The following is a 27,187-nucleotide window of genomic DNA, read 5'->3' as shown; positions in this document are numbered from 1 at the left end:
GGCTCTAACTGGTTTTACTCTACGCGGACCACAGTTTTTCAATAGGTACAATTTTGTGGAAAATAAAAGCTGCTGCCGGTATCTGTACAACTTATCATAGCAAATAGATTACGAAAAAAGAACTAAAAGGACACACACAATTGAGAAAGAAATCATTTGAATTTACAAAAGAAGGATGGAAACTTGTTCGTCTTAATCAATGGTATTCTGCTTAAGTTTTTAATCGAACCATATTATTTTTAAAAGTCACTATGACTTAACAATAGAAAAAAGAATTAAAAGCAATATACGTTTCACTAAAATTATTAAATCATTATTTTAGTTCATTTTGTTTAGTAAAAATAACCAGAAAAAATATTTGATAGTTAAGTTATCATAAAGGTGAGATGAGAGCATTTTGAAATTTTTGAAAAAGAGGTGTTAGCTTTACATAGAATAACAAATTTGATAAACTTTTTTTCAGTGGATAAGTTAGATATCATTTCTAAATAGAAAGAAGTAAAGTTTGCTCTGTACAATCTGCTTCATTCTTAAATAGACGAAATATTTTTGAATTGCTTAAAAAAAAAAGAGCCCAGGATTTTCATATTCAAGGAAATAGTACCATCAATTTGGCTGATTTTGCTCCTTTTAGAGAATTTGTATGAAAAGGGCATTAAGGTAGAAATGGTCAATATAAAATTTAAAGTGTAAGTTTTGGTCTACTGAGGAATTGTTATTTATAAACATGACAAAATATTAAGAAATTAATATATACAAGTTCCAAACGATGCTCTCATTCAAATATGTACTATTTGATTTTTTAAAAATTTCTAAAGCTTCGAGAGAAATATTTTTAAAGTAAATTTCGATTCTACGAGTAACTGATTATTTGTAGAAAGATAGTACTAATGACAGCAGTAAGTTGTAGCACAAGGGAGTGTACTAAAAGTTAGTTCACGTCTGTTGCCATTTTATTCATATCAAATTTCTCACTTAATATGAAATTCCAAAATTTTTTGGTAATATAAGAGATATTTCCAACTAAATATTTTGTCTCCGCTAATACAAAAATCATGCAGTGTACGAAAGGTCCTGACAAAAATTATTTGATTTATGGTTTTACCTAATTTTCACTTTAAAAAAATTGTTTTTTTCTATATTATATTCACATTTACTACATGAACTTTATACTGTCTGTAACACCTAGATTTTTTTTTAATGTATCACACTATCAGGTTGACATAAGTTATTTTTCTTACTAACATTAGTATCATTAAATAGTTAAAAATTAACATTACATGACAATTTTTTTTTTAATTCATAACATCTATGTAAATTAAAATATAAACTTTTGAAGATAGTAAAGACTTTGGACCTCAGAGTAAATACTCCTTTGTTAAAATTGATAGTTAACGTGTCATGAGCTTGTATTAAGTTCATTTGGTTATTTTGTTTATAACAGGATTTATTTACAGTTTGCTGTTGAATCCAGAATGGATTTTGGTAATTATGAATTTCAAGCTCCTCAGTATTTTGACTTTTATTCTGCTGTAAATGGCATTTTAGAACAGAATGAAGATCATTATTTCTTTGGTAAAATTTAGTATTTATTTTTATTTAATTATTAGTTCTTAAAATAATAACATATATGATTAAAAGCAAAAAACATATTTCATATAAGCATTTTTTTTTTTTTTTGTATATGTTGGATATTGGTTGATCGTGGATTGGTTTCTGGAAGTTTCTGATGTAAGAGAAAGTTCAAATTTGGGGGCTTAGGGGGTAGTTGCCCTAAGAAAGTACGTCCTAATTTTATTGTATGAGAGATAAGTTGTAGTTAAATGTTCTTCGTTTTGTGAGGATAAAATACCTGAAAAAAAATCAAATGGATTGGCCCTTCTATTGAGAAGGTTTATTTTGTTTGATTTTGTCTTAAATACAAATCCTAAATTTAAAAGTATAGCTTGTCGAGTGCAAATGGTGTGGCCTAATTTATTTATTTAATAAAAGCTTCTCTTGCTGCGATCCCTTTGGAAGGAGAACCCACCTCTTGACCCAGTAATAAAATTTAATAACTTTAAGGTTTATTTATAATGGAAAACTGTTCATTGACTAAAGAAGTATGATCGCATCTAGAATTGTGAACAAACTGTTTTATATTTCTAGGTTCTTTAAATGAAAATGTGCCTTCAAATAAGTCCGAGAATCTAGAAGATCAAAGCTGCATTTTAACTTCTTCTGATTTTGCTGCTTTGAAAAAACCAAGTACAGGACATTTGTTTTCAATGAAAAGTGGTGAAAGAAAATGTTCTCAAAAGCTTTCATCAGTACTCTGTGAAGAAGGGGACTACAACACATCTTATGTTATGTACGTTTAGATTAAAAACTATTTCAAGTACCTCTGTTTTTCAGACTTGATCTCAAAAAACTGGTTACGCAAATTCAATTAAATCGCTCGGAAATTTCAACTACATTAAACTGATCCACCTGAAAAATATTTTTGGCTATCCCTTCTTTCTGAAGACAGATTATGAACATGTCATTTCGACAAAGTTCAGTTAATTTCTTCTGAGTGAAAAATATTTTCGTCTGACTGCTTATTACATTTGTTAAACTAATTTTTTTTTAATAGGATAATTAAATGAAAATAAAGTTTTAGCATGCCTGGATTCCTGGTTCAAATAGATCTGCCAGCCAAAAGATTTTCTCCTCTTAGGAGTTTCTTTAGGTCTCTTTCCGAATATGTTCCATGTTATCAGAGAGAACTCTATATAGAGATCGGCAAAGCGCTGAGGATGCTCATTAAACTGTTCCAATTACTGACGAGTAAGACATACGTTGGCACGCCCTAAATTAAACAAGTACTAATAATAATATTTATGATGTGACAAGGTTAATGATGAGTACATTTGGTGGAAAACGACTTTTAAGTATATCTAAAAAATTTAGGTAGTCGACATTTTTTTTTTGTACGAACCTTTGAAAATTTTAATTTACAAACAGCTTACCGTAAGGGAAAGAATTACTTAGTGGTTAGTATGCTGATTTCCATGCAAAAATTTTGGGATCGGATCTAGCTGCCATCCCTAAGACTGTCTCTTTCTAGGAGCTGCCTATAGCTCACTGTCCGGTGATGGACAATGTGAAGGAACTCTGTCCGGTGACAGGCAGTACCTAAAAAAAGATCCAGGCACCATTGACCTCAGATGTTGACGCGCCTTGAATTAAAAATATAAAATAAAATAATGGCTTAGCATATTATAATTCTGTGATAAAAGACAATTTGGAAATTTTATTGGAAAAAGCTGTGAATTATTCTTTTTGATCAGACAACAAATTTCTATCTATTTCTCAGGTGGACTTTACCTCCAACCACCAATTAGGTCAATATTTGTTGAAGGAGGTGGATAGCAAACATACTTGACTACAAACCCTTCATTAACCGTTGAATAAAATCCAAGGCCTAGACCGGAAATTGAATCCTATACCATAATACATATTAACTTTGCGGTATTCGTCTCGAACCGCTCAGCTGCCGTGGCGCCTATATCAAATTCCAACTATACCATAATTTAAAAGGAATAGTACTAAGCCTTTCAATTAATAAGAAAATTTATTTGAATATGGTTAGTTTTGTGTGCCAAACATGATCTAGAAATCATATTTAGTATCAACTTGCATCTATATCAACCTTATACAACTGTCCTACCGGACAGTTTTAATTCTTAGCAAGCTAAAGAGGTAGAGACTGCAAGTTTTTTGGTTGCGTGTTATTAACAGAAGTAATAGGCCCAGATATTTGGAATATTGAAATAGAAAGTTTACAACGAAATACCTCTATAGAAATTTTATCTTGGATTTATAAGAATTATTACCTTTGATTTCTCTTAAAGAATTAAAATGATAACATTATTTTCAGGAAACAAGCATTTTCAAACGCTGTAGATAACTTACTTCTTTCATCATCTGAGAAAAGTGGAACAGAAATCTCCAAATTGAATAAGGTAAATTATCTACGAGCATACAACCCTTATACAACTATCAAACAGGACAGTTTTAATTTGGTCAAATTTGTTTTGTAAAATGAGATTAATTTTTTCTCTCCTTGCAGAAACCTTTCAAAGATGAAGCTTATTTATTTAGTAGGAAATCAAAGCTTAATAAAAACAAAGAGAACACATTATTGGTATGATTTTATAAACTTTTGCATTTAAAAAAATATATTTTAAATATTTCATTGTTTTATTATTCCGGATTTTTTTTTTGTTAAACTCTAGTTTTCCTAGATTTTAAAAGTTCAGTTTAATATTTTTTGTTTAAATTACTAAAAAGGGCTACTTTTGTCGAAAAGAAATAGTATAATATTCAAACATTGTTGATAGTAACTTCACTAAATTAAATAAATCTAATGGTAAAAAATTTATGCTTAGCTTGTTAAAGATAAAGAAACAGATAAACTGCAAACTAAAGAGGATGGCAGTACTTACAGAGGAATGGCGACAACCAGAGCGTTTAATCGTACGACAGAAGTACGACCGTTCAGTTTTCAGGAGAGAGATGAAGAATTTTTAAGGAGGAAGCAGCAAAAATTGGAAAAGGTGTGTATAAAAAAAAGTTTCTGTAAATTCAATCAATAATTTTGAGTTATTAGTTTAAAAAGCCCCTTTATTTTCAAATAATTTATTTTTAACAGAAAATATTGAAAGGAATTTTAGATATTTTAATAAGTAAATTGCCAACTCGATATCCCTTCTACCTTGCCAATACTATTTTAAATTGTAGAACAGTACTCATTGACTTTTTTAGTTTTAGTCGGAAAAATCCTTTTATATTTAATAGCAAAATTCAAAATTTACTTTTTTATTTATTATTTAAAAACGCGTTTATATTACCTAATAAATAAGATTTACTAGACTAATTGTCAAAGTTGGTTTCAGGCGGGGCTTAATGCCCAACTACCAATTCGGTATCGTGGACGGGAGCGAAAGCTCATACTTTGCTATAAACAATTTTTTCTAACAAATAAAAAGTAGTCTTACGCGGGATTCAAACTGGGGATATCCTACTTACGAAGCCACTAGTCTAACACCCGCCTCAATACGAAGTAAACGTCATTATAATAATTATGATATAGAATTATAAAAAAGGAGCGAGCGGTAGAACTTCTCAACAGCCGTTTTAAAGTTAGGCAATGTACTATTGAACATTTCTATGTCAGCCAAATTGTTTAGAAGTAACATTAGTCGTTATATAATCCTTAGGGAAGATATTGCAAAATAAGTTTTTATCTAGTAAAGCATGATAGTACGGAAAAGTTCAGCAAGAGGCAGGACTTTCTAGTTAATTGGAATCTTCATTTATGCGAATTACACGATTTATAAGTTAATAGAACACTTCAGCAGCGGACGAACTGGAGTGAAGTAGAGGAATGTTATTCATTTTCAATACTCTGTTGGAGTTTGGAAGTTCGTGGTAGTCCTAGTATTAAACGCTTAGATTTTTTGTATTCATGTTTATGTTTAATTTTTACCCTAAGTGCATAAGAAATACATAAGAGATATCTGCTTCAAAAGGTCAGAAATTTTGTAAGATCGAACTAGTGTATGACAATGTTATTTCCGGACCTGATGAGGCTAAGTATTAATTAAACATCTGCTAACCATTCTCAAAATTGTTCTGATAATTGTGCAATTATCTTTTAAAAATATTTTTATACTTAAAATAATTCTAATTTCTAAAATAGAGGTAATTATGATTCATCACTATTGAAGTTTCACTACTATCTGAAACAATTCTTTTATAGCTGAGGAAACAAAGAAATTAAATTAAAATTTTATTTATTCCTAATTTTTAAATAAAAAATAGTTTCGGTATCCTGCTTCTCCGATCAGAATATTTTATAACATAAATTGTAGGATAACTTACTATGTATTTACATACTGTGTCTATAATAACATGTTACTTTTAAGGCTAGACAGCAAACTAAAACAGTTACGGAATTTCAAGCTCGCCCAGTTCCGTCCTACATTTTATCAAACAGTCTGCAAAGAATGAATATAGCCTCACCACGGAAGAATATAAATAAAAAACCTGCGAAGGTAAATATTTTAAATCATTTATTCGATCACATTTAAGAGGGCGCTTTATGTTCAATACATAACCGCGCCATGAAAATTTCTTTTTAAAGTAAATTTTGTAGAAAACTTGTTGAACCAGCGTGTTACTTTTATCAATTATTGGACCACCCTTTTCCTTAACTGCAAAACTAGCATGTCTACCTTGTAGTGAGGTTATTTTGTTTATTTGATGAATTAATTCCCTTGGCACATACTTGTAATATGAAACATTTTCCCGTTCGAACCGAACACCTTCCCACATTCGCCTGATTGTTAATTTTCGCCACAATATTGTCTGGCCAAGGATTCGGAAGGGGCTAATAAAGTACAACCTGCTTGTAGTGCTGGAGGCTTTCTACGGCATCATTACACAGCTTTTAATGATGCAACATCTCTCACAGATGTTCTCGCCTAGGATGAACTTTCTATAAGATCGCGTTTCGGGTACAGCTCGCCCAGAATCAAATGTTAAGTGACAACTTATGATCTGTAGAATTTTTTATGTTGTGCGAAATATTACCATTGTGTTGTTTGCTAGACCATTCACTTACAAGGTAATTCGCATTGCAGTCCTCTTTTAAAGTTGAGACCCTCATCTAACCGGCACATCGCCTTTATTAAATGAGACTTATGTCGTCTTAAATATTTTTCAATGTAGCCTTATGCCTCATACACACATGCGGTCAATTTTAGATGTCTCTTCCTCCAATTCTACGAAGCAAGTATTATCTTGCTACCGAAGCATTGGTATGTTGCATTCGAGCCGATGCCGTCTCTGTCCAAACCGATGCAATTCATCCAGTCTGTTACTTGACCATTTGAATATTCAAAACCTGTAAGTTTGCAATTGCAAATTTTATGCGATTCTCTTGAGAGAGTTCCTTTTTTTTATATATAAAAGACTAACTCTCCGCTTGAATTTTGCTTTCAATTGGCTGAAAAATTCTTCTCTTCACTTCTCCGAGGAACGTTCCTCAGGACTTTCAGCTATCTTTCTCATGATTACGCACACTTTTATTTCAATCTCATTCTGATTAAGCCTGAACTATCTATTTCTCTAATAAATATGCTAACGGCCTATAATTTTAAATTAGTCATTAAATATTATATGAGAATTTTTGTCTTCTAAATATACCTCCAGTGTGAGCACATAGCTGAATTCATGCAACATCATATTTAGAGGATTCATTGCTAACTAAGCAAACCCATCTTAGAACATAAGGAATCTTCTTGTAATATGCCACCTATTAATTATAATATTCCCATCAGCGAGGTATAATATTCATATCATATTCTAAGCATTGCGCTCCAGTTGCACAATACTTTCTCTAAAAAAAATTGCAATTGTACTTGCACCTTTATAAATCTCCAGTACTCGTAACAGCCAGCTGAGCGGCACCGAGTCGTATGTATTAGTTTGCATAGTTGATCCAGGCAACTGCCAAGTTTCTTTGTTTATCCGCAACATATCTCGATAAACGAGTCATTGGTAAAAAGATCTTTACATCTCTGAGCACGCTTTCTATGTCCAAGTTAATTTATTCCAATGATATATGAGCAAATAACATTTACTCATACTGGCTTACCCTTACTACTATAAGGAATATAATTCTGTCCTCTGAACCAAATTTTTTTTTTCTTTTGTCTCGAATTATCCTGGTATGTAATTTCAATATATGGAATGCTTTATGCTGTTTGATATGAATCTTTGAACCAATGCAAGGGCAGCTTTACTGATGGGTTCAAATGGAATTATGCCAGTTGCCGAAAATACTATCAGCACTACTCACTCACCATGACAGTCTATACTTCCCACATCCTCTATTTCCTACTCTAGTTCTGCATAATTTTGTTTTTTTGTTTTTTTCCTGAAACTTGAAGAAAGTTGTTATGCTGGGTTTAGTAGCACCATCAGTTGCATCTTCCGATTCTTATCATGCAGAAAGTCTAGTATGTTTGGACTGTTCTGTAAATGAGCACCGTCCTATTGTAGCGCCATTTTTATATCAAACTCAATCACTGGTCGAGGCTCACACTGCTATTTAGACACCTTCCATTAATTAACTAATCCAACTTTTGTTACTAACTTCAGTTAGATAATTTTGCCCTCCTGATTCTAACGGTAAAGTTAAACTGTCTGTGCCGACCTTTCACACGATCTTATTATGTGCTTTATATTTTCCGTTTATTCTTCTTATTTTCAATAGATTATTATTTGTTTTAATTATTATTCAAGAAAATTAGGTGTCGTTGAATTTGGAATTCGTATAATAATAGAAGTTTTTGTTGAATTACTATATTTTCTGTATTAACTCAATTTCGAAAATTTGACTTGGCAATGCTTTCTCTTTTTGGGCCGTAAGGGAAGTAATTAATAGTAAAGTAACGATTAATAGATTATTTCTTTATCTAACCTTCGGGTTTTGGTATTAGAATTTTTATTTATTTAGTATTCATTATTTTTTGTCTGTTAATTCGCAAGGCAGAATCCTGCCAAAAGTTTACACTTTACTTTAAATTTATCATGCGTAATACCTATAATATCATGGGATTCAAATACATCAAATTTATATATTTTGGTTTACAGGAAGTTGCTGGAGAAGGAAGAATTACCAAAGCAAAATTTCCCGAAGTTTTACGGAGAGAAACTTTTGTTCCAGTCAGACTCGGCGGAGTAACGCCTATAAAGACACCTAATCGCAGTTCTAATCCTAAAAAGATCACAAAAGAAAATAAAATCTAAGAATTATAACTAAAATAATGGTTACTGGTTACTTTGTTGAACAAATAATTTATTTTTTATAAGATGATATTAATAATAATTACATTAAATTATTAAGTATTCAAAAATTTGAGCAAGAAGCCGTTGTGCCTTCTATATGATGTATCATAGATTATTTTTATTAATAGTATTTTATTTTATTACAAATAGTATCAGTTTCTAAAGAACATGATTTGATTGTAACACAAACATTGTTCAAGTGATAAATATGTTGTAATAATTAAAATTTTAGACAAAATGATCAGGTTTAAAATAAAAAAAAACTTTTTTTTTGTAAAATATGCTAAGCTCTTGGCAATATAATTTTTAAATTTTATTATTTTGTTATTAAATTATGGGCGCTATAAACCCACTATGTAGTAATGTAGTAATTTGGTGAAAGGTTTAATCACAGAGAAGAGGTAGGACAAGCGAAATCACTTGAAAGTTCAATTGGAAAAAGATGATAAAGTTCTGAAATTAAAAATGAACATTTACTGAAAAGGATTACCAATTACCTTAGATTTTAAGACCAACAACACTTGAAAAATATATTCCGCACAGCATAAATGCAAATTTCTGAGTTGACCAAATACAATATGGCAAGAAGCGAGATGTATCACGATCCATTAGCATACGGATCTGTTTTCAATGCACTGACGTCTTCAAACTGGGTTTAGGTCTTCTTGAAAAAGCAGAGTAGGCTGGACTCCAACCGGGATCTCGCTTGGGGCACTAATCCACTGAGCTAACCTCTGCCTATTATTTTTAAGTTGATTGTCATTAAAAAGGTTTTTAACTACAGTAAAAGCGATTTCATGGAAGACATTAATTAAATAAAAAATTTATTCTAAGAATTAAGATGCATATATAGATTAATAGATCACAAACAGAAATTAAGAACAAAATAGTGCATAACATTTGGGGAATTGGCCATCTGCAAAGTCTAAGAAGCCAAAAAAAAAACCTTTGTGGATAATTAATAAGATTAAGATCTCGAAGTAACTAAAATTTGGTGGGCATACTCAAACCTAAGCACCTACATGAAAAATAAAAAGTCAATCGAATTCATCAATTTATTATTTTAATTAAATCAGGATAAATTTATTCATTTAAACTTAATTAATTCGTATTTTAAAAATTGGGTTTCTCAACCAAAATATCACCACTTCTAGTACTCTTAATAATTATTTAGTTGCTATCACGTTTATCGTTCAGAAGTCATTAAAAATTAGTCTTCGCCCACATACTCTCATCCAATCATTTTTGACCCTGTCAAGCCTTTCACCGCACGAGTTGGTCCTTGCTACGACCAGATCGAATTTTTATTTCGCATAATTATTCTGCACGTTAATGAATGAATTTACCGATGAAATTAAAAGTTGATTGTAAAATACATTTTTATTTTTTTATTTACTCCCACTTCTTTGCCAATTTTATTTCTTTGTTAAATACAGCCCGCAACTTGACTAAAAAATTGGCCCTCTAAGTAACAGGTTGCCATTCTCTTTTCAGTGTTCTTTCAGGACAGTTCACTGTTCTCCATATACATACGTGATGGAAATTTAAAGAAAATCATTATAAATCACCAAGTTAAGGGAGAATACGTTAACAGAAGTTGAGTTATCCATGTAGATAGTTTTTTCAAATTGTTATGAGCTGCTGATTGTATTCAGCAGTTCTATTTCAAATTCTGCTGTTATTAAAGAACCTAATTTTGTATATATTTAACAGACACTAGTTCGACATTGACTGTAAATGGTATACATAGGTTTTAAAAAATAATGCTAAAATTTTACATTTTCTAAATAAATATATTTCCTCATATATTAATTCATTTTATACAAAACATCAGTTATAAGAAAGAAAATATCTACATACAAGAATGAAGAATAACTCACCCATTTGCTGTTCGACACTTGAAATGAAAATTTATATATATGGTAAAATATACAAATGACATCGTCCGCACTTATAATGGGAAGAATAATTATAGAGTATGTAACAAATATCCGATAAGAGCTACTTTCTCAAATTTGCAAAGCGTAAAGTGTACTTTTTCATATTTAAAAAATGTTAGTGAAGAGGTAAGTATAATCAAAAAATCTTCACAGGAACCTCATTGCATAGAGCTTCTTTTAATTTAATCCCTCAGAAAAAATATCAAGAGCCAATCAAAGGTTTTAAAAATTATTTTGCATTCTATTACAATAAAAAATTAATTTTTGGCTAAAATTAAAACTGAAAAGAAAATTAGAGAGAAAGGAAGTACCTATGTGAGGCAAGTAGTGCTCGAGAATACATAACATTTCCGTGAATAATAAATATGTTTTCTTTTTGGCATTTACATACCAATAAGGTATGCCATGTTTTATAGTTATATTTTTTTATTTACTTCAAGCAGTAATTTTGGTGGAGCTATTCTCTATTAAAGTCAGATAGGTATATTTAAATTTTCTGCAAGTTATACTAATAAGTTTTCGATTACATTAATAATAATTACATTTTTGTTTTTTTTGGCAAAGTCCCAAATGCTGAGATTACAGTACCCTTCGTACCAGTAGCTGAAGAAGTCAAAGTAACAATTCCTGCTGGCTGGGTGACCGTACTCTGCACGGAACTTGACTTCTGATCCCATTTTGATTTTCTTTTTTTCAGTTCCTCTTCCGTACTGCTTCCGTTTGTAGCCTTTTTTGCTGTTCCAATTAGAAATTCTACCTTGGTTCTTTCCTTACGTTCCTTTTCCCTCTGATCCATATCTGCTTTCTGTGCTTTCGCCAAAGAATCATAATATGAACTCTTATCCCATTTCAGTGGATCATATATTTGGGCGTCATAATTTGTACCAAATTCATTAATGTCACAAAATTGAATAAGTTTTTCGTAAATACTGGGATTTCTAAAACTTTTACGTTCTTGTATAATTTGATTCATATCAACACTCTTTACCTTCATTTTTTCTGTAAGAGTAGCTATCTTCTCTTGCAATTCAATTGAACATCGCCCCACCGGTTCTTGTGGGAGTTCAACATCATTAAAAACCTCTATTGAAGGTTCTTCATCAGAGATTATTTGAGTAGACACCAAATTTTCACTGGTCACACTAACTACGGATTTGCTACCAATCTTGTTATTTGTTTTACTTTCTATGCTCATCTGTTTTGAAAAAGACTTTTCATGAATATCCCTGTGAGATTCGTCATCTTCAGAATCTGTATAAATTTCTGTCAATGCAGCTAAGGCTAGACTAGCCATTTTTCTTCATTCCATAGCAGAAAACACCACTTCACTTGAACTTCCACTCAAGACACTTTCGTTGTAGAAGGTAACACTACAACTGCAATACAAACCTGTCACATTTAAGAAACCATGATTATAAAGGCAGTGATAAACTTTTTTGAAGGCTAAAAAATTAACTTCATTAATTCTTTAAAAATTAGGATATAAGAATATGAATTTTTTAAACAATCTTTATTTACAAATAATTCTTTAGTTTACCGTTCTTCAACGGTGATTATTTCGTTACAAAAATCTTGGGATGTTATTTGCCCAAATGAACATTAATTTTAATTACATTAAGGATATTGTATCTTTGCAATTTTTTTTATCAATAAAAAGATTATTTTACTTCTTTAAGTATTCCGAACTAAAATCAAATTTTATAATCATTCAGTTCTTTAAATTTGAAATTTTGGTAATTGTTCCTTAATGTACATTTATTTTGAAATCTAAATGTTGATAATTGTAGGTTTAACTCACTGTTTGATCAATTCCTTTTTCTTTCTTTTAAGTTTCGTCGGAGAAAACGGTTTTTCAAGACCATCTTTGAACAAAAAACAGTTCAAAACATAATCATTTCTATATCTTTTTAAAGAATGTGCAAAAAATAGATATAAAAAAGTTGTAAAAAAATCAAGTTTGTGATTTAGAAGGTTGTGATGTGTAGCAGAAAAAATTCAAATTAGTCTCATCTTTTCATCCGTTAAACGTAACGGTCAGAGAGCTTCGTAGATCCTAACAACTGTTCTACTGTTTATTTACTTGGATAATGGAAAGTAGTTGCAGTTTTGATTTTTCAGCACCTCAATTTGTGGAATCTCTTTCTGAAGCTGCTACATTAGCCGAGCAGGATGGCGCAGATAAATTTTTTGGTAATTAAAAAAGAAACTTTTCTTTAATACATATTCAGTTTTTTGTAAAATCCTCATTTCTGTAAATGTACATTTTCAATATAAAGCTGTGCATCAGATTTCTTAAGAAATAAATTCTTTTGTGAGGATTTTGTTGTGTTGGATAATTCAGTTGGATATTTTTGACCAGGTTAATGAATTCTTAGCGCTGAATTTTTCGGAATAATGTTCTTTCTTTTTTGTTTAAGGAAATATTTTTCAGAAAAGATAAATACTGTTCACCTAAGTAAATTAAGCAAGAAATGATTGTATTTAATAAAAGAATCTACTTTAATCCATTAATCATTGTTTTAAAAATTTGTTGTTTGTTCTATTATTGAATTTCTGTTAGACATAAATTAATTAAAAAGAGCATTTAGGGTTGATATACGATACGGAGGGAAAATTATATTTATCTTTAGTGTTAGCACTCTCTTTTTGTTTTTTAAGTAGCATAAACTATATAGATATAGTTTCACAATCTATATAGAACTTATAGATTGAAAGGGGAGTGTCTTATAACCAAAAAATTCCTTTATTAGTTTTGTCAATAGATTTTATTTAGCTAAAACAGAAAATTCTTTTATAAAAATTAATTATTACCTTTAAGTTTTACTTTTAAAAGTAATTGCGCTAAATTAAAACAAAACTCCTTAATTGAGCCAGAACATGTTTGTGGGGTAGACGATGGTTATTTCCATGAGCAATTTTAAAGGAGGCAAAGTTCTGCAGAGGTACAGCTCTGGACCAGCCTTTTTGCACACAAACGAATAATTATGACTGTATTAGATTTTAGGCATGCCTCGGCTGAATAAAGATAAATTCTGTAAACTGACGGGTTTTCACATGGAGCATTGTCGACTCATAGGGTATCTGAAGAAACGGAGTCGAGAACGTGATGGCACTTGCATAGTTTATGGAGAATGGGAGGAAATTTTAATACACCTCCTACCTGAATGCGAACTCATTATCAGACACTTGGGATACTATCAGGTACTAGTAGTACTATAGGCTGGAGGAGGACTTACTCTCCCTAGAACCTTCTCATATCCTATCATGACATCTTGGACTGGAGGAAATGTTTTAAGGATTCGCTTGGCACATTAAAGGGGCACTATAAATCTTAAAAGACAACATTTTCAGCGGTTTTCTCATTTCAGTATTCTATCAAAGTAACCTTATCATTAAAAGAAATTTTATTTTCTTATTATTTATTTTTTGTAATTTCATTTGCCACTTTATTATTAAAAGACATTTTCTTGCTTTTAAAAGATAAAATTCCTGATTTGTTTTTTCTAATATGAAGTTTGGAGGTAGTGCATTGTTCATTTTGGGAGATATTTTTTGTCTTCTACTCAGATAAATTTCAGTGATGTGTTCACTGATTATATTCTGTTTTAATTGTATTTCAACAGTCTTGTATTTTTCCGAACTTATTTACCACTGCAGACAATCATTTGTATCCTAGAAATTGAGTTTAAAGCTTAAGCTACAGAGCTAAGATCCGGTTGTACAAAACAATCATAAGACCAGTTGTCACATATGGTTGTGAAACAAGGGTACTTACAAAGAAAAGTGATCAACCGCTCAATGTTTGGGAAAAAAAGGTACTCAGAAAGATATATGGTCCTGTCTGTGAAAAAGGAGTAGGGAGTAAGGAAAACAAAGAACTGCTTCAGGAACTAAAACTGTTGTCATTTTTATGAAGAACCACATAAAGTGGGTGGGTCACGTCGTGAGAATATTTGATAAGCAAATTCCAAAAAAACTCTCAGAGGGCAAATCAAAAGGGAGACTTAAAAGTGGGCACCCAAAAAAAAGGTGGATAAATGGGATTGAGGGCACTGAGAAGGCAATGGAAATAAAAAATTGGAGAAGAAAAGCCTGCGATAGATCGGAATGCCGAAAAATAGTGTAGGGGCCTAAGTCCTTGTAGGACTGTAGCGCCACAGGGTAGGTAGGTAATAGAATCGATTTAATTTTTCTTAAAGTAATTTAGTTTTCAAGAATTTTCTGCTTAATATTGGTAAAATATTCGTTTGTTCGGAATTTCTAGTTCGAGTTTTCACCTGAAAACTCTACTTTGAGGTCCTTACGGTGGAAAAGTAGTTTTAAACTGTTAGTGTTCATCTATAATTGTCAGCAACCGTCATTTTTCCTTGAGTATCGAAAAATGATTCAAATTATCCACAGGAAGAGAATTTTATTAGATAAACTATAGAAAGTTGGCTATTCTCGGAAAGATGCTCAAAGTTAAAGTTTAACACTTTAAACTTCACATTTTATTTATTTATTTATTTTGTCTCAAATTTATTTCGTCTACCGCCCACTTTGAGAATCAATTATTTTCTAGCGCTCCCTAAAATTTTTAACTTTACCGCTTCTTAAAAATCACAATCGCAATTATTACTTTAATTTAATTATAGCATGCTATGTGAGCCTTATCCTGTTTCTAAGTTCAAACTTACTTTTTAAATGAGACTATTCTAATGAGAGAGAGCATTAAAACTCTCTTTATAAATAATAAAATTATAAAATAATAAAAACTTTTATTGAAATTAAAACAAACATTTAAATTTTAATACTAATATAATGTGAAGAATGAATCTGATGATTATTAAAAGTTTGTTAATATCGGACTAGAATTTACTCAAAAACAGCCGTAAGTCACCGAGTTCGGTAAAATGCATACGATTTTTCTTTTTAATTTAGCAGCGTTGCCACAGCACTCAGACCACGTTCACACAAATACGACGATGGGAATGCTTTCAAAAAACGTTGAACAATCGCCCACTTTGAGAAAGACTGATTTATGAAATACAAATTTTAATTCCTCTAATCTGATATCAGCGTCGAGTAGAGGAGAGCACACGTTAACAAGAACAAATTATCTCTAATATTTTGTAATACTTAAAATATCTAATCCAGTTTTCTGTATTAGTGAAATTAAAAAAAAAAGTATATAAAGACATTAAATTCCCTCTCATTATGTGAGGAAATATAAATTGCTAGTCTTAATAGATTAAAGTGATTTGGTGTGCTCATTAATTCTTGCTCAAAGTTTAATCAAATATTTACTCTTTAACAAAAACTTACAGTTTAAAATGTTAAGTATAAGGGTTGATTAAACGCCAAAAGGTACACAAATCAGCTAGTACCCAACATTTCATTCATGCTTAGTTGATATAATTTAAGTAATTTTGCTGCATTAACTTTTTCTTCACATTTTTTTAGAAATTATTAGATGTCACAGACCCTTATGCTGGCCATTTTCATCTACAAAATATTTGTTCAAGTAGCACTGTAGATTGACAGTAATATCTATTAATTAATCTATAATAATCAAACTATTAATTACATGTTAGAAAGAAAACGTTATAAAAAATAAAAAAAAAATATGAGGCTAAAAAATTCAAAACCTTTTTTTAAAAAATGCTTACACCAACATACATCAATGATTTTGTTTATTTTATTTTATTTATTTCTTAAATCGTCGGTTTAAGTTCATTCTTCGATTAAAGTAATTGTTACTTTATGTAGTAGTCAAACGTTTATAATAATAGGTAATAATTATCTGGCTTTATCGCAAATAATATAGTTTTCTTCAATTACATTCTCAATCTAGGTATTCTTCCCACAATGTTATATATATGTAATATAAAATAAATAAGATATGCATATTTTTAGGGCAGCTAATTATTCCAGTATTTTACTATAAGTAAAATTAGGGAGACTAAATTAAATTACAATTTATTGAGAAATCAATAATTGTTGAATAATCTACTTGTTATTAACTGTGAAAAATACTTAACTAAATATATTGATAGATCGTTAGATGAGCTGGGTAATTTGGAAAAAATTTTATGTATTTCTGATTTGGAGCACTTGAATAATGTGTATTATTATACAGTCTCAGCACTGAAAGTAAGAGCTTTTATTTTGAATGAATAGTGTTTGTAGTTTGGCTTTCGACCACACTATATTGTCTTGTGCATTGATCTGTTAAATAGTTCCACCAGAAGTTGGTGATTTTGTTTATTAAATTTATTTTTGTTCCTTTTAATTCAATACAAGTTTGTAATGTTACTATTTTCTTATTTATATAAATATTATTGTATTCACTATCAACTCCTTGTTAGGAGATATTGTAATCTCAAAAAACAATAAAATCTATGTCTATGTCTATGTTATTAACTGTGAGTTATTTGTGCTCACGAATATTTCGGTAAGACGAATTCATGACTGAAATATTCTGTTAAATCCGTGATTCAAATTTAAACAGTAGCTGACTCTAACTTTGTCTTTTTCTACTTTAACATGCATGTATATGTGACTACTCAGCATAAAGGGCATATTAAAGATAAATCCAAAGAATAATTTGAAATGGAGTTAAAATAAAGTACCTATTTAAAAACGAAGATATAATATACATTTTATCATAATTATAACAAAATAATATTATGAATGATCTGGCCAGCATAAGGGTCTGTGACATCTAATAATTTCTAAAAAAATGTGAAGAAAAAGTTAATGCAGCAAAATTACTTAAATTATATCAACTAAGCATGAATGAAATGTTGGGTACTAGCTGATTTGTGTACCTTTTGGCGTTTAATCAACCCTTATACTTAACATTTTAAACTGTAAGTTTTTGTTAAAGAGATTTTTGTACCTTTTGGATAGATTTTCATTTTTGTCTACTTTACAAAGTTACTTATCTGCTTCACAGATTTTTTTAGAATTTAGAATAAGCAATTCTATCATTATAACCTGATAAGGTGTTAAGTCGGAACCATAACTACCATTGGAGAGATCTTTTTAAAGAATGATTATAGTTGCCATCCTCAATAACAATTTTTTTGAGAAAGCGTTTTGAATAAAATAGGAAGGTATTTGTACGTAATAAGCAAAATTAAACGGCGATTTCAGTACTTCCTCTTAAGAGGAGTAAGAAAAATAAACTGCGATTAGAGTACTTCTCCCTAAAAGGCAAAGATTTTGAATCGAACGACAATTCATTAATGTAAATAGGTTCACCCATTGATAATTTTAACGATTGCAGTACTTCCTCTTAGTAGGTGCAAGAGCTTGATGGCCCTTCACAGCCAAGTAGAGGAGCTTTAACAACTTATTCGAGCTGAATTTTATCAAAATCGGACTAAGCGTTATAGAAATATTGGTAATAATAGTTTTAGAAAGGGCCTTACTTGGGTGGGGCAAACTCCCCTCCTTATGAGGCACAGCGTTCAGACTTTTAAAGTGCAAATCTGTACAAAATTTCGATTCGAATGACACTACATTCATGACAATCGGTTCTCGTGTCGATAATTTGAAACGATTGCTATACTTTCCCTTAACAAGTGTAAGAGCTGATCGCCGCTTTAATGGTACGTAGAGGAGCCCTAACTCTATCATCCTACCAAATTATTTCAAAATCGGGCTTAGATTTACAGAGTAATTAGTAATAATAATTTTGGAGGGGGCCTTACATAAAGGGGGCTAACTCCTCTCCTATTCGATGTACAGCGTCGAGACCCCCAAAAGGCACATCTACATAAAATTCCGAATCGAATGACACCTCATTCATGAAAATCTGTTCGTGCGTTTAGGCGCTACGCAGTTTACAAAAAAGGTAACAACAACAACAAGAAGAAGAAGAAGAAGAACAACAATTTTTGAAAATGTAGTTTTTGTGCATTTTTCGCATCGTTTTTCTCGAAAACTAATTAATCTATGTTATTACGAAAAAATTACAGCTATAAAGGAGGGTTTGCCCTTTATTTTAAAGAAAATTTGGGAATTTTATCTTTTATAGAAAAAGAGAAAAAAATTGTCAAAGTTGGGTGTTTTTCAACATTACGCTTTTTCGTGCAGTTTTTGACGATCAATCCTTATACAACTGTCCTACCGGACAGTTTTAATATTGATTCAGGGAATTGACATAATCAGACCATGAACATGCCCACATGTTTGAAACATGAAATTGGTTCTCGTTATTAACTTTAGCTTTTTTCACCTCAGTGAAACCATGAATAATTTGTATTAACATTTTATTTAAATAATTTATTTCTTCCTTTCTTTCTCTTTATATAATTTAATTCATTGAATTCACCTTTTGTAGGATTCTTATTTTTAATTCCAGATTCTGACACTTTCTCCAAAACGATCGAAGATGAAGAGACAGAAATATTTAAAACTCCCTTAGCTAAAAATGTAAACAAGGATGACGGGGAAGAATCAGAACTGCTAGAAGAATATAATAATGAACGATGTAATGGTGTTAATACGGCTGAAAGTAACGAAAATCAACCATCCTCGAGAGTCCTTGAAGAAAGACTAATCATAAAAGCAACAAAGAAATCACAAAAAAATTTAAATCCAGATGAGAAACATATAAGGTACCGTTTAATATGGTTATATTTTTTACTACTTTCTATGATTTGAAGCTTCTTACGTAAGATGTAGATCTTAAATTCATAAGTTTGATTTAAGAAACTTGTTACTGTACTGGGAGAAAGATTTATTCGGCAAAGGCCCATACAAAGTCTTGGAAATTAGTGGGGCTACATTTCGATGTTGTATTCTGAATGTTCATAACATTCACAACTTTCAATACCGTAATGGGCTCTGGTTTAAAGTATCTGAATCACAAAGTATTCATTGGGATTATGATTTGCCTTCAACTTTTATTGTATTATTATTTTTATTAATTAAACTTAATTTAAGTAATACAGTTACAACGAATTTTTTAAGGCAAGAAATGTGCAGATTTGATGGAATAATTTTACCAATGAATTCAGAAAAAGACAAAGAGCATGCAATGATGACACGTCAAGATAAAGTTATAAAAACTCCCGTGATGGAACTTAGGACACGACAAATCGTAAGGGAAGCTAAAAAAAGAAAGGCTTCGCCAAAATTGGAGGATGTATGTTTTAATAGAAAGCAAGCTTCAAAATTCATGACATTAGCAGAAAAAATAATGCATTTTCACGAAGACACTCCACCTAGATTCAAAACTAAATTTACATCATTGGAAGGTGGGCATTTGTTTAATTCTTAGTGTTTTTTTGCAGTGATATTTTTTTTTTTGCAAATTTAAATGAAATATTTTTACAGAAAAAGAAAATAGAAATATTCTTTTAAAGCCAACTGTTCCTCATTCTCCAAAACTTATGACGAAATCTAGGATTCGTTCTGTAGAAAACATGACAACAGAAGATCAACAAAAGTAAACCAATTTGAAATAAAACATTCTTCTTACACAAGAGAAGTGAAACATAAATATTAATAAGTGAAATATTGCTTTCAGGTATGTTTTTAAGGCAAGTAAACTGAATATGAAAATATTTGAAAAACCTGACAATAATGTTCGAGCCAAGGCAAAATCACCCATCAAACCCAAACTATTTACGTCTACCGAAGTTTCAAAAACAGTAAGTAGTTGTTGTCGAATATTGTATTTTCTTTTTAAATTTGCGATTCAATTTTATTTTTTAATTTCTTAAGGAAATTTCAACTGGAGTTTTTCAATTCCAAGGAAAATCTAAATGTAAGCAGTACGGTTCTGCTCATTCATTAAACAGCTCAATCACTTCGAACTGTTCAAATCGCAGTAGGAGGAGAATATATTTACGCTCTGTAAGTGCTTATTTATTTACTAACTTTTATTTAAGTTATATCAACTTCTTTGCAGCTCTTAGTTCTCTCGTTCAACAGCATAGTCCGTCTCCACGCTGCAAGTGACTCATAGCCCAGATCTCCGCGGGGAATCAAGTGCTTTCACCGCTTAGCTAATCATTTCCCCTTAAATTTATTACGATAATTAGTTTTCTATTGCACCAGAAAGGAAGTAAAAAATTGTTATTACTTTCTTTTACTCTAAGTTGGAAAGTTATTGTAATCGAGCAGATTTTCTAATTTGGGTGTTCAGCGGAAATACCCGTTTTTAGCTAAGTATTTTTATAAATTGATTTGACTGTATGTGTCCACGTATCTCAAGAACAAAAAATTGAAGAAAGTCAAAAATTTGGTATTTAGCTTACGTGCTAGTAGAGGATACCACAATAAGGTTTTGGTCCAGAACGGTATATACCGGAAGAACTACTTTACTGACCCAGCTTTTTAGTTTCATTGAAATATCTAAAAAACAGCTGCAACGAGTTCCTTCAAACTTGTTTTACTAGTAACATATATGTAAATATATTTCTTTTATTTGAAATATTTTTCTAGGAAAACTTGATTAAAGGCACTTCTGGTTAAAGGAGGTTTGTTAGGATGTCATCTAGAATGCCATTACTTTTTATTATACAATCTTGCCACTTATACAGTATTAATAAGAATCAAATGTTGCCCTGAATTACCATTTAAAGAGAATTAACTGAACGGATGTGTTAATTACGTACCTTATAAGTTTTCCCGATTTGAAGTCGAAAATTAAGGATACGACTTTTGCGAGGACCCGATTCTTAAAACTGGCTACATGAAATATTAGTTAAGTTCAATAAACTTGAAATATTTTTTGACGGTCTTGTATAATACAATTATTTGAATACGAACGCAACCTGAAAAATAAACAACGGTAAACCGTGGCAATATTTGTTAACAAATTTTACAAAATAATTCAAGTATTTCCCTTTCTTAAAATAAAAATATGTAGAAAAAACTCACAATCAGAACGAATAAGATAGAAAACGATTAAGCATCACAAATTAACACACCAAAATAATATTAATTTAATTAAACTGTTATTATTAGATTAAATTAAGTTTTTTCTATTATCATTAAAATTAATAAATTAAGACCGTGATTCTCTAAAGAATAAATCACTTTAAATCAATATTAAACATTATATCAATTTCGTGCGGAGCTCATGGCCAAAAGAAATACAGTGTGCAAGACTTCTCAAATCCTTAACCATGTCCTATAAACTCTACTTCTTCCTAATTTTTTCACTTGCCGACAGGGATTTATTTTCTATAGAAGACTACTTCAGCAATTAACTTTTTTTTTTATATAAAAAGTAGAGTATACCTTAAGTTTTAAAAGAAAGTTGTTTTAAACTCATTATTATAGGTCAAGGGAGAGCATTTATTAGATGAAGATGATGCATATAGTGGTATGACATGTTTAACAAAATCCAATCGCTCAACCCAATTGCAACCTTTCAGTTTTGATGAAAGAGATAAAGAAATATTGAAAAAAAAAGAAGAAAAGATTAAGAAGGTAAGTTTAAATATCTGCTTTGACACAGATTTAAAATATTGATATTTTTTGAAATGTTCTCGCTCTTAAAAAAAATAATTAGTAGTTAAGGAATCCTTTCTTCTTTTAGAATAATCTCTCCAAATAGGATAGGTAAAAACTTCCAGATCATAATTTCAGATATTCTTCTTTTTTTTTTGTTTCTGTATACAATTAAATTTGACTTCATTTCCAGTTACAAATAATGCCAAAATTATTTTTACTATTTCAACTCCAATTAGTTCACTATTTTTAAGTTTAATATAGGATGTTGAATTCAAACATCTATATCGAAAACTAAAGCAAAAGTCGATTCTATGTAATGACTTAAGAATTCAGTTGACACAGATTTAAAATATTGATATTTTTTGAAATGTTCTCGCTCTTAAAAAAAAAATTAGTAGTTAAGGAATCCTTTCTTCTTTTAGAATAATCTCTCCAAATAGAATAGGTAAAAACTTTCAGATCATAATTTCAGATATTCTTTTTTTTTTTTGTTTCTGTATACAATTAAATTTGACTTCATTTCCAGTTACAAATAATGCCAAAATTATTTTTACTATTTCAACTCCAATTAGTTCACTATTTTTAAGTTTAATATAGGATGTTGAATTCAAACATCTATATCGAAAACTAAAGCAAAAGTCGATTCTATGTAATGACTTAAGAATTCAGTTGACACAGATTTAAAATATTGATATTTTTCCAATGTTCTCGCACTTAAAAGGACTCAATAAAGCTTATTTTATTTATTTTTTCTAATTGATCAGTTGCAGGAGGAGATGAGTAAAGTCCCAGTTTTTCACGCAACTCCTGTTCCTTCTTTCGTTTCGAATCAGATGAAATCCGCTGCTTCTACCATGTCATTGTTTAGTGATACAAGTTCCATGAAAGGGGAACTAAGGTGTTCTGATTCTGAGGTATATTCCATTTATTAACATTATTATAACTTACAACTAATACGCAACTTCTGAGATCATTGTCAACCTGGGCCTTCTTCAATGTTCTGTAAGTGTTCGGACAATGATTGTATTAGGCATAGCTGTCCATCAATAGACATTGTGCAACAAGAGACTCTTTCAAAGGGAAAATCTAAGAGCAGGCTTTCTGGATTCGAACCGGAGATTTATTATTATTTTTTTTACCCTGAGATTATAAGGATATCCTTTGCAAAATCTAATAAAACAGATATCTCTTGAAAATCTGCAAAATTATCTTCAATTTTCTTGGCAAAGAGTACACTTTAAGTTTCGTGCACAAGTTATAGAGTTACAGTCGTTATTTCAAGCTTGTGAGTGTCACCGCAAAGAATTATGATCTGTTGTTAATCAGAAATTAGCAGCTTTCTCGGGAGTGAAACAAGGATAACAGTTTTTTTAAAAATTACACAAGCTTTAGTTCGATGTTCATTTTCTGCAGTAGAGCTTTTAAAATTTTACGCTCGCTTGTCCCAGATAACTAAATTGTGGCAACATACAATTAGTCCCCGCTAACTGGTCAGTTAGATTTTTCATGTTCTTTCTTGCATTAATATTTCTCGTTATTTTCACAGTAATTAGGAAATCATTGTAATTCCACATTGCTCCCTTGACTAATCATAGTAATAATTCTCCAAATTTTGCTTTTTTACTTGACTATAAATTAAATAAATCACTTGAAGGAAAGTTATAGAGCTTTAAGCCAGAAAAAAATTTGATGTTTGAAAATCCTTTTCTGGGTAGACACAACTAGCTGCACAGTGCAATTAGATCGTTATTGGAAAAACTGTTTTCGCTACAGTAAAGCAGGTTCTCAAAAACTTCTGTTCTATTGGTTTCTCAGTTTCACTTATTAATGAAGACGTGTATCCATACATTTTCCTGTACATATTTCTATCAATTCATTAATAAGATAAACGATCTCAGAGAAATATTGTATAAACAATACATTTTTGGTTAATTTAACCGCTTTAGAAATCAAATTAGGTTTACATAAATTCTTATAGGTGAAAATGTCAGGACTGTGTAGTGTAGGGCATATATTAAAGCGTTATGTCATTACTATGTTTCATCTGTAAGTTCATAATTTTTCCCCCATTTGTTTGTCCTGTGGTGGTCTGAGTTTTTTAAATATTTGTAGGATGAAAAACAGCTACAATTCCATTTACAGATCTTTTACATTTATTTCGAAACTTAACATCTTCATCTTCAGTTTTAAATCTACATTTAAAAAAAATACGGAGTACTTAAATCATTATTTACAATTCAATATATGTAAATATATTAATACTGAAGGTGAGCTCTCTGGGATAATGAACCCTTAAGAGGAAGTTTTTAATCGAACTATCCGATCACTTACAGAGTTCTAACGAGTTTACTAACGGGAATGCGCTGCTTTGGATGCATAAATTTATCAACGAGATTTCTAAAATGAACATACACAGGCTGGATTTAGAATTTCTAAAGTGTATTACCGAAGGCCTTATTAGAGTGTCCGTTTTATTTTGTCAACGACTGATTTTAGTTTAGTTTCTTCAATATTTCCCTATTTTGAATTTAACTTCGCTGAAAATCCTGATTTTGTTTTAAAAACAAAACTTTAATTTATTTATACTATTTTTTTTTATTTTTTTTTTTTGCGCATCAACAGCTGAGGTTATTAGCTTTTTCCAGTGCATTGCCGGCCTCCGGATAGTGTTCTCTCGTTACAGACAACACTGTCCATCACCGGACAGTGAGCTGTAAGAAGCTCCTAGGAAGAGAAAATCTAAGGGTCAGCTGCTGGATTCGAACCCGGGACCTCCGCGTGAGAGTCCAGTATGCTAACCTCATAGCTAATCCCTTCCCTATTTATACTATTATTTTAACCTGAGTTGATTTTTTTTTATGCTTTTTGTTTTTTATTTGCTTAGATGTCTAATTGTGACACAACTTTCAAGGCTAAATTTCCAGCTGTGTTATATAAGGAACCATTTGTTCCTCAAAAGCCAGAGCGACCCTTGCTCGAAACGAATAATATTGAATTAAATACAGAAATAAGGGCTCGCAAGAGGCAAGAATTTGAAAAAGATTTGAAACTGAAGGAAGAAATGCGGGAACAAGAAAGAAAGGAGGTAACAATGTTTTTTTATATTTTTTATTGAAAAATTAAAGAACGGTACTTTGATTGTTAAGTCCACTATTGGCCAAGTTTACACTCACTCACACAAACTGAGTATGTGTTAATATTTTAGCAATTCGCGATTTCCAGTGTGAAGGATTACCGCTACCACAAGAAATCTATTTTGGCAAAATTCTTATCTAATAAAATGTTAAATAAAAATTTTATTTTTTATGACAACTTGAATGGAATTAATTTGGAATACAACAAATAATTCTTATACTTTTTTTTTTACTTATTTGACGTCTTCATCGATCTCTTTCCTATTTTTTTAAAGAGAGTTTTTAGCCGAGACTCTCGGTTAATACCTAAAAGAGGCCTGATCATTTTCAAAATTAGTTCTATTTAGCTTGGACATCTTCATTGATGGGACGCTAGTTTTACTGTAAATCAGTTTCTTTTAAAGGATTGATTGGTTATCGAGTTCTCCCTTTGAGTTTCAGACGGTTGAGGGTTAGATCCCTACTATCTAATGGATAGCGGTGTATGGTGAAGATTGACTGAGTGCATAAAATATATAATATTTCATGCATCAAATGCGTCATTAAAGCAATTTTATAATTATTTTAATTAAACGCGCATCAACATCTAAGTTCGTTGGCAACCGGCTCGTTTTGAAGTGCTTTGCTGGTCCCTGGAAGTGTCCGTTTTGCTTGTCCTAAATCCTAAAAAACGTTTTTTAGAAAAAGCGTACGTGTGAGTGGACAATGTCGAGGTAACTCTACTTTACTAAATTTACTTTAATTTTTTTACGATCTTGAAACTGGTTCTAATGATGATATTCTATAAACTTCGTATTTTAGATTAACTGCCTGCAGATTTATAATTGTTGCTTACATTGTTCAAGGTTTACTTTCTTCTAAGGCATCACTTCAATATAGCGCTTTACAAACAGCATAATTGTAAATATGTTTCAAACTTCATAGCTGCCAACAGTTAAAATGAGAAGAAGTGGTTTATCTTATTTGTACGATTGTACCATGTTGTGTACAAAAATTTCTTTTGAAAAAATTTATTAATAACAGGGGGTTATTTAGAAAATAAAGAGCTAACAGTAGGAGAAAGTGCTTTTAATTTTGATGAAAACTGTTTCAATAGGACGAAAAATTAGTGCCATTTCAGTCATATTTTGTATTTTTTATTGTGCCGAGCTTTCGTTCTAGGGATTAGGTCATCTTCAGTGCTATGGAACATATGGTCCCTGAAGATGACCTAGTCCTTAAGTCGAAAGCTGAGGCACAATAAAAAAATACAAAATATGACTGAAATGACAATTCTTCATCCTATTGTAACAATGAATCAGTCACCAAAATTAATGAACAGAAAACGGTTTCATTTTATTCTGCAATGCATTTCACATATTCTGCTTGTCTTTATTTCACAAGAATAATTTAATAATTGTGGTATGTATCGGTATTTGGTCTAGACAGTCATTTTTTTATTTTATTTTTATTTTTTCAGGTAATGGCACTCATAGAGCAAATAGAAAAAGAAAAATTAAGCGAATTAAGGAAAAACTTAGTTCACAAAGCTCAACCAATTCCAAAATATCCTCCTGTTCAAAAAGAAAGATAAAGAAGCAAGACTTTTCTGTAATATTGTTAAAAATTAAAAATAATAGTGTAATAATAAAGAAATTTAAATAATTTTTTAAAGAATATAAATCAATACTCAGTTTAAAAGTATTATTGTTCAAATAAAATTTAAAAAAAATACTTTGTGGTATAACTGTTTGTAGTACAAAACCTTTTTGTGTATATATAAAAAAAATTATTAAA

The 27,187-nt window shown here is 30.6% G+C and overlaps 3 protein-coding genes across 9 annotated transcripts; 2 read left to right on the top strand and 1 right to left on the bottom strand.

The window, feature by feature from the left end:
- The first annotated feature begins 20 nt into the window (after positions 1–20).
- Positions 21–9,196, top strand: LOC141449524 (uncharacterized). Of its 6 annotated transcripts, none has more exons than XM_074119067.1 (8): positions 21–202; positions 1,445–1,485; positions 2,149–2,350; positions 3,902–3,986; positions 4,094–4,168; positions 4,413–4,580; positions 5,952–6,080; positions 8,686–9,196. In XM_074119067.1, the coding sequence occupies exons 2-8, from the start codon at positions 1,476–1,478 to the stop codon at positions 8,839–8,841; spliced, it is 825 nt and encodes a 274-aa protein (XP_073975168.1). In that variant the 5' UTR covers positions 21–202; positions 1,445–1,475; the 3' UTR covers positions 8,842–9,196. The 6 variants fall into 6 exon arrangements, with proteins under 6 accessions (XP_073975168.1, XP_073975165.1, XP_073975166.1 ...); XM_074119064.1 differs by having other exon boundaries at positions 1,445–1,575; XM_074119065.1 differs by having other exon boundaries at positions 22–202; positions 1,458–1,485.
- Positions 9,197–10,652: 1,456 nt separating this feature from the next.
- Positions 10,653–12,757, bottom strand: LOC141449525 (SAP30-binding protein-like). Its single transcript, XM_074119068.1, has 2 exons — positions 12,619–12,757; positions 10,653–12,209 (listed from the first exon to the last, which is right to left on the bottom strand). The coding sequence occupies exon 2, from the start codon at positions 12,112–12,114 to the stop codon at positions 11,359–11,361; it is 756 nt and encodes a 251-aa protein (XP_073975169.1). The 5' UTR covers positions 12,115–12,209; positions 12,619–12,757; the 3' UTR covers positions 10,653–11,358.
- Positions 12,758–12,759: 2 nt separating this feature from the next.
- mei-38 (meiotic 38) lies at positions 12,760–27,124 on the top strand. 2 transcript variants are annotated; one of them, XM_074119052.1, is made up of 10 exons: positions 12,760–13,010; positions 19,171–19,426; positions 19,782–20,068; positions 20,148–20,259; positions 20,341–20,464; positions 20,538–20,669; positions 22,104–22,253; positions 23,042–23,191; positions 25,162–25,362; positions 26,871–27,124. In XM_074119052.1, exons 1-10 carry the CDS (start codon positions 12,908–12,910, stop codon positions 26,982–26,984), a joined length of 1,629 nt encoding a protein of 542 aa, XP_073975153.1. In that variant the 5' UTR covers positions 12,760–12,907; the 3' UTR covers positions 26,985–27,124. The 2 variants fall into 2 exon arrangements, with proteins under 2 accessions (XP_073975153.1, XP_073975152.1); XM_074119051.1 differs by having other exon boundaries at positions 19,150–19,426.
- Positions 27,125–27,187: the final 63 nt, after the last annotated feature.

Source organism: Rhodnius prolixus, unplaced genomic scaffold, assembly GCF_049639745.1.
Source record: "Rhodnius prolixus isolate KJV_2025 unplaced genomic scaffold, Rpr scaffold_2, whole genome shotgun sequence".
Lineage (NCBI taxonomy): Eukaryota > Metazoa > Arthropoda > Insecta > Hemiptera > Reduviidae > Rhodnius > Rhodnius prolixus.
The sequence above is the reverse complement of the archived record's forward strand: the minus strand, read 5'-3'. Positions and strand labels throughout refer to the sequence as shown.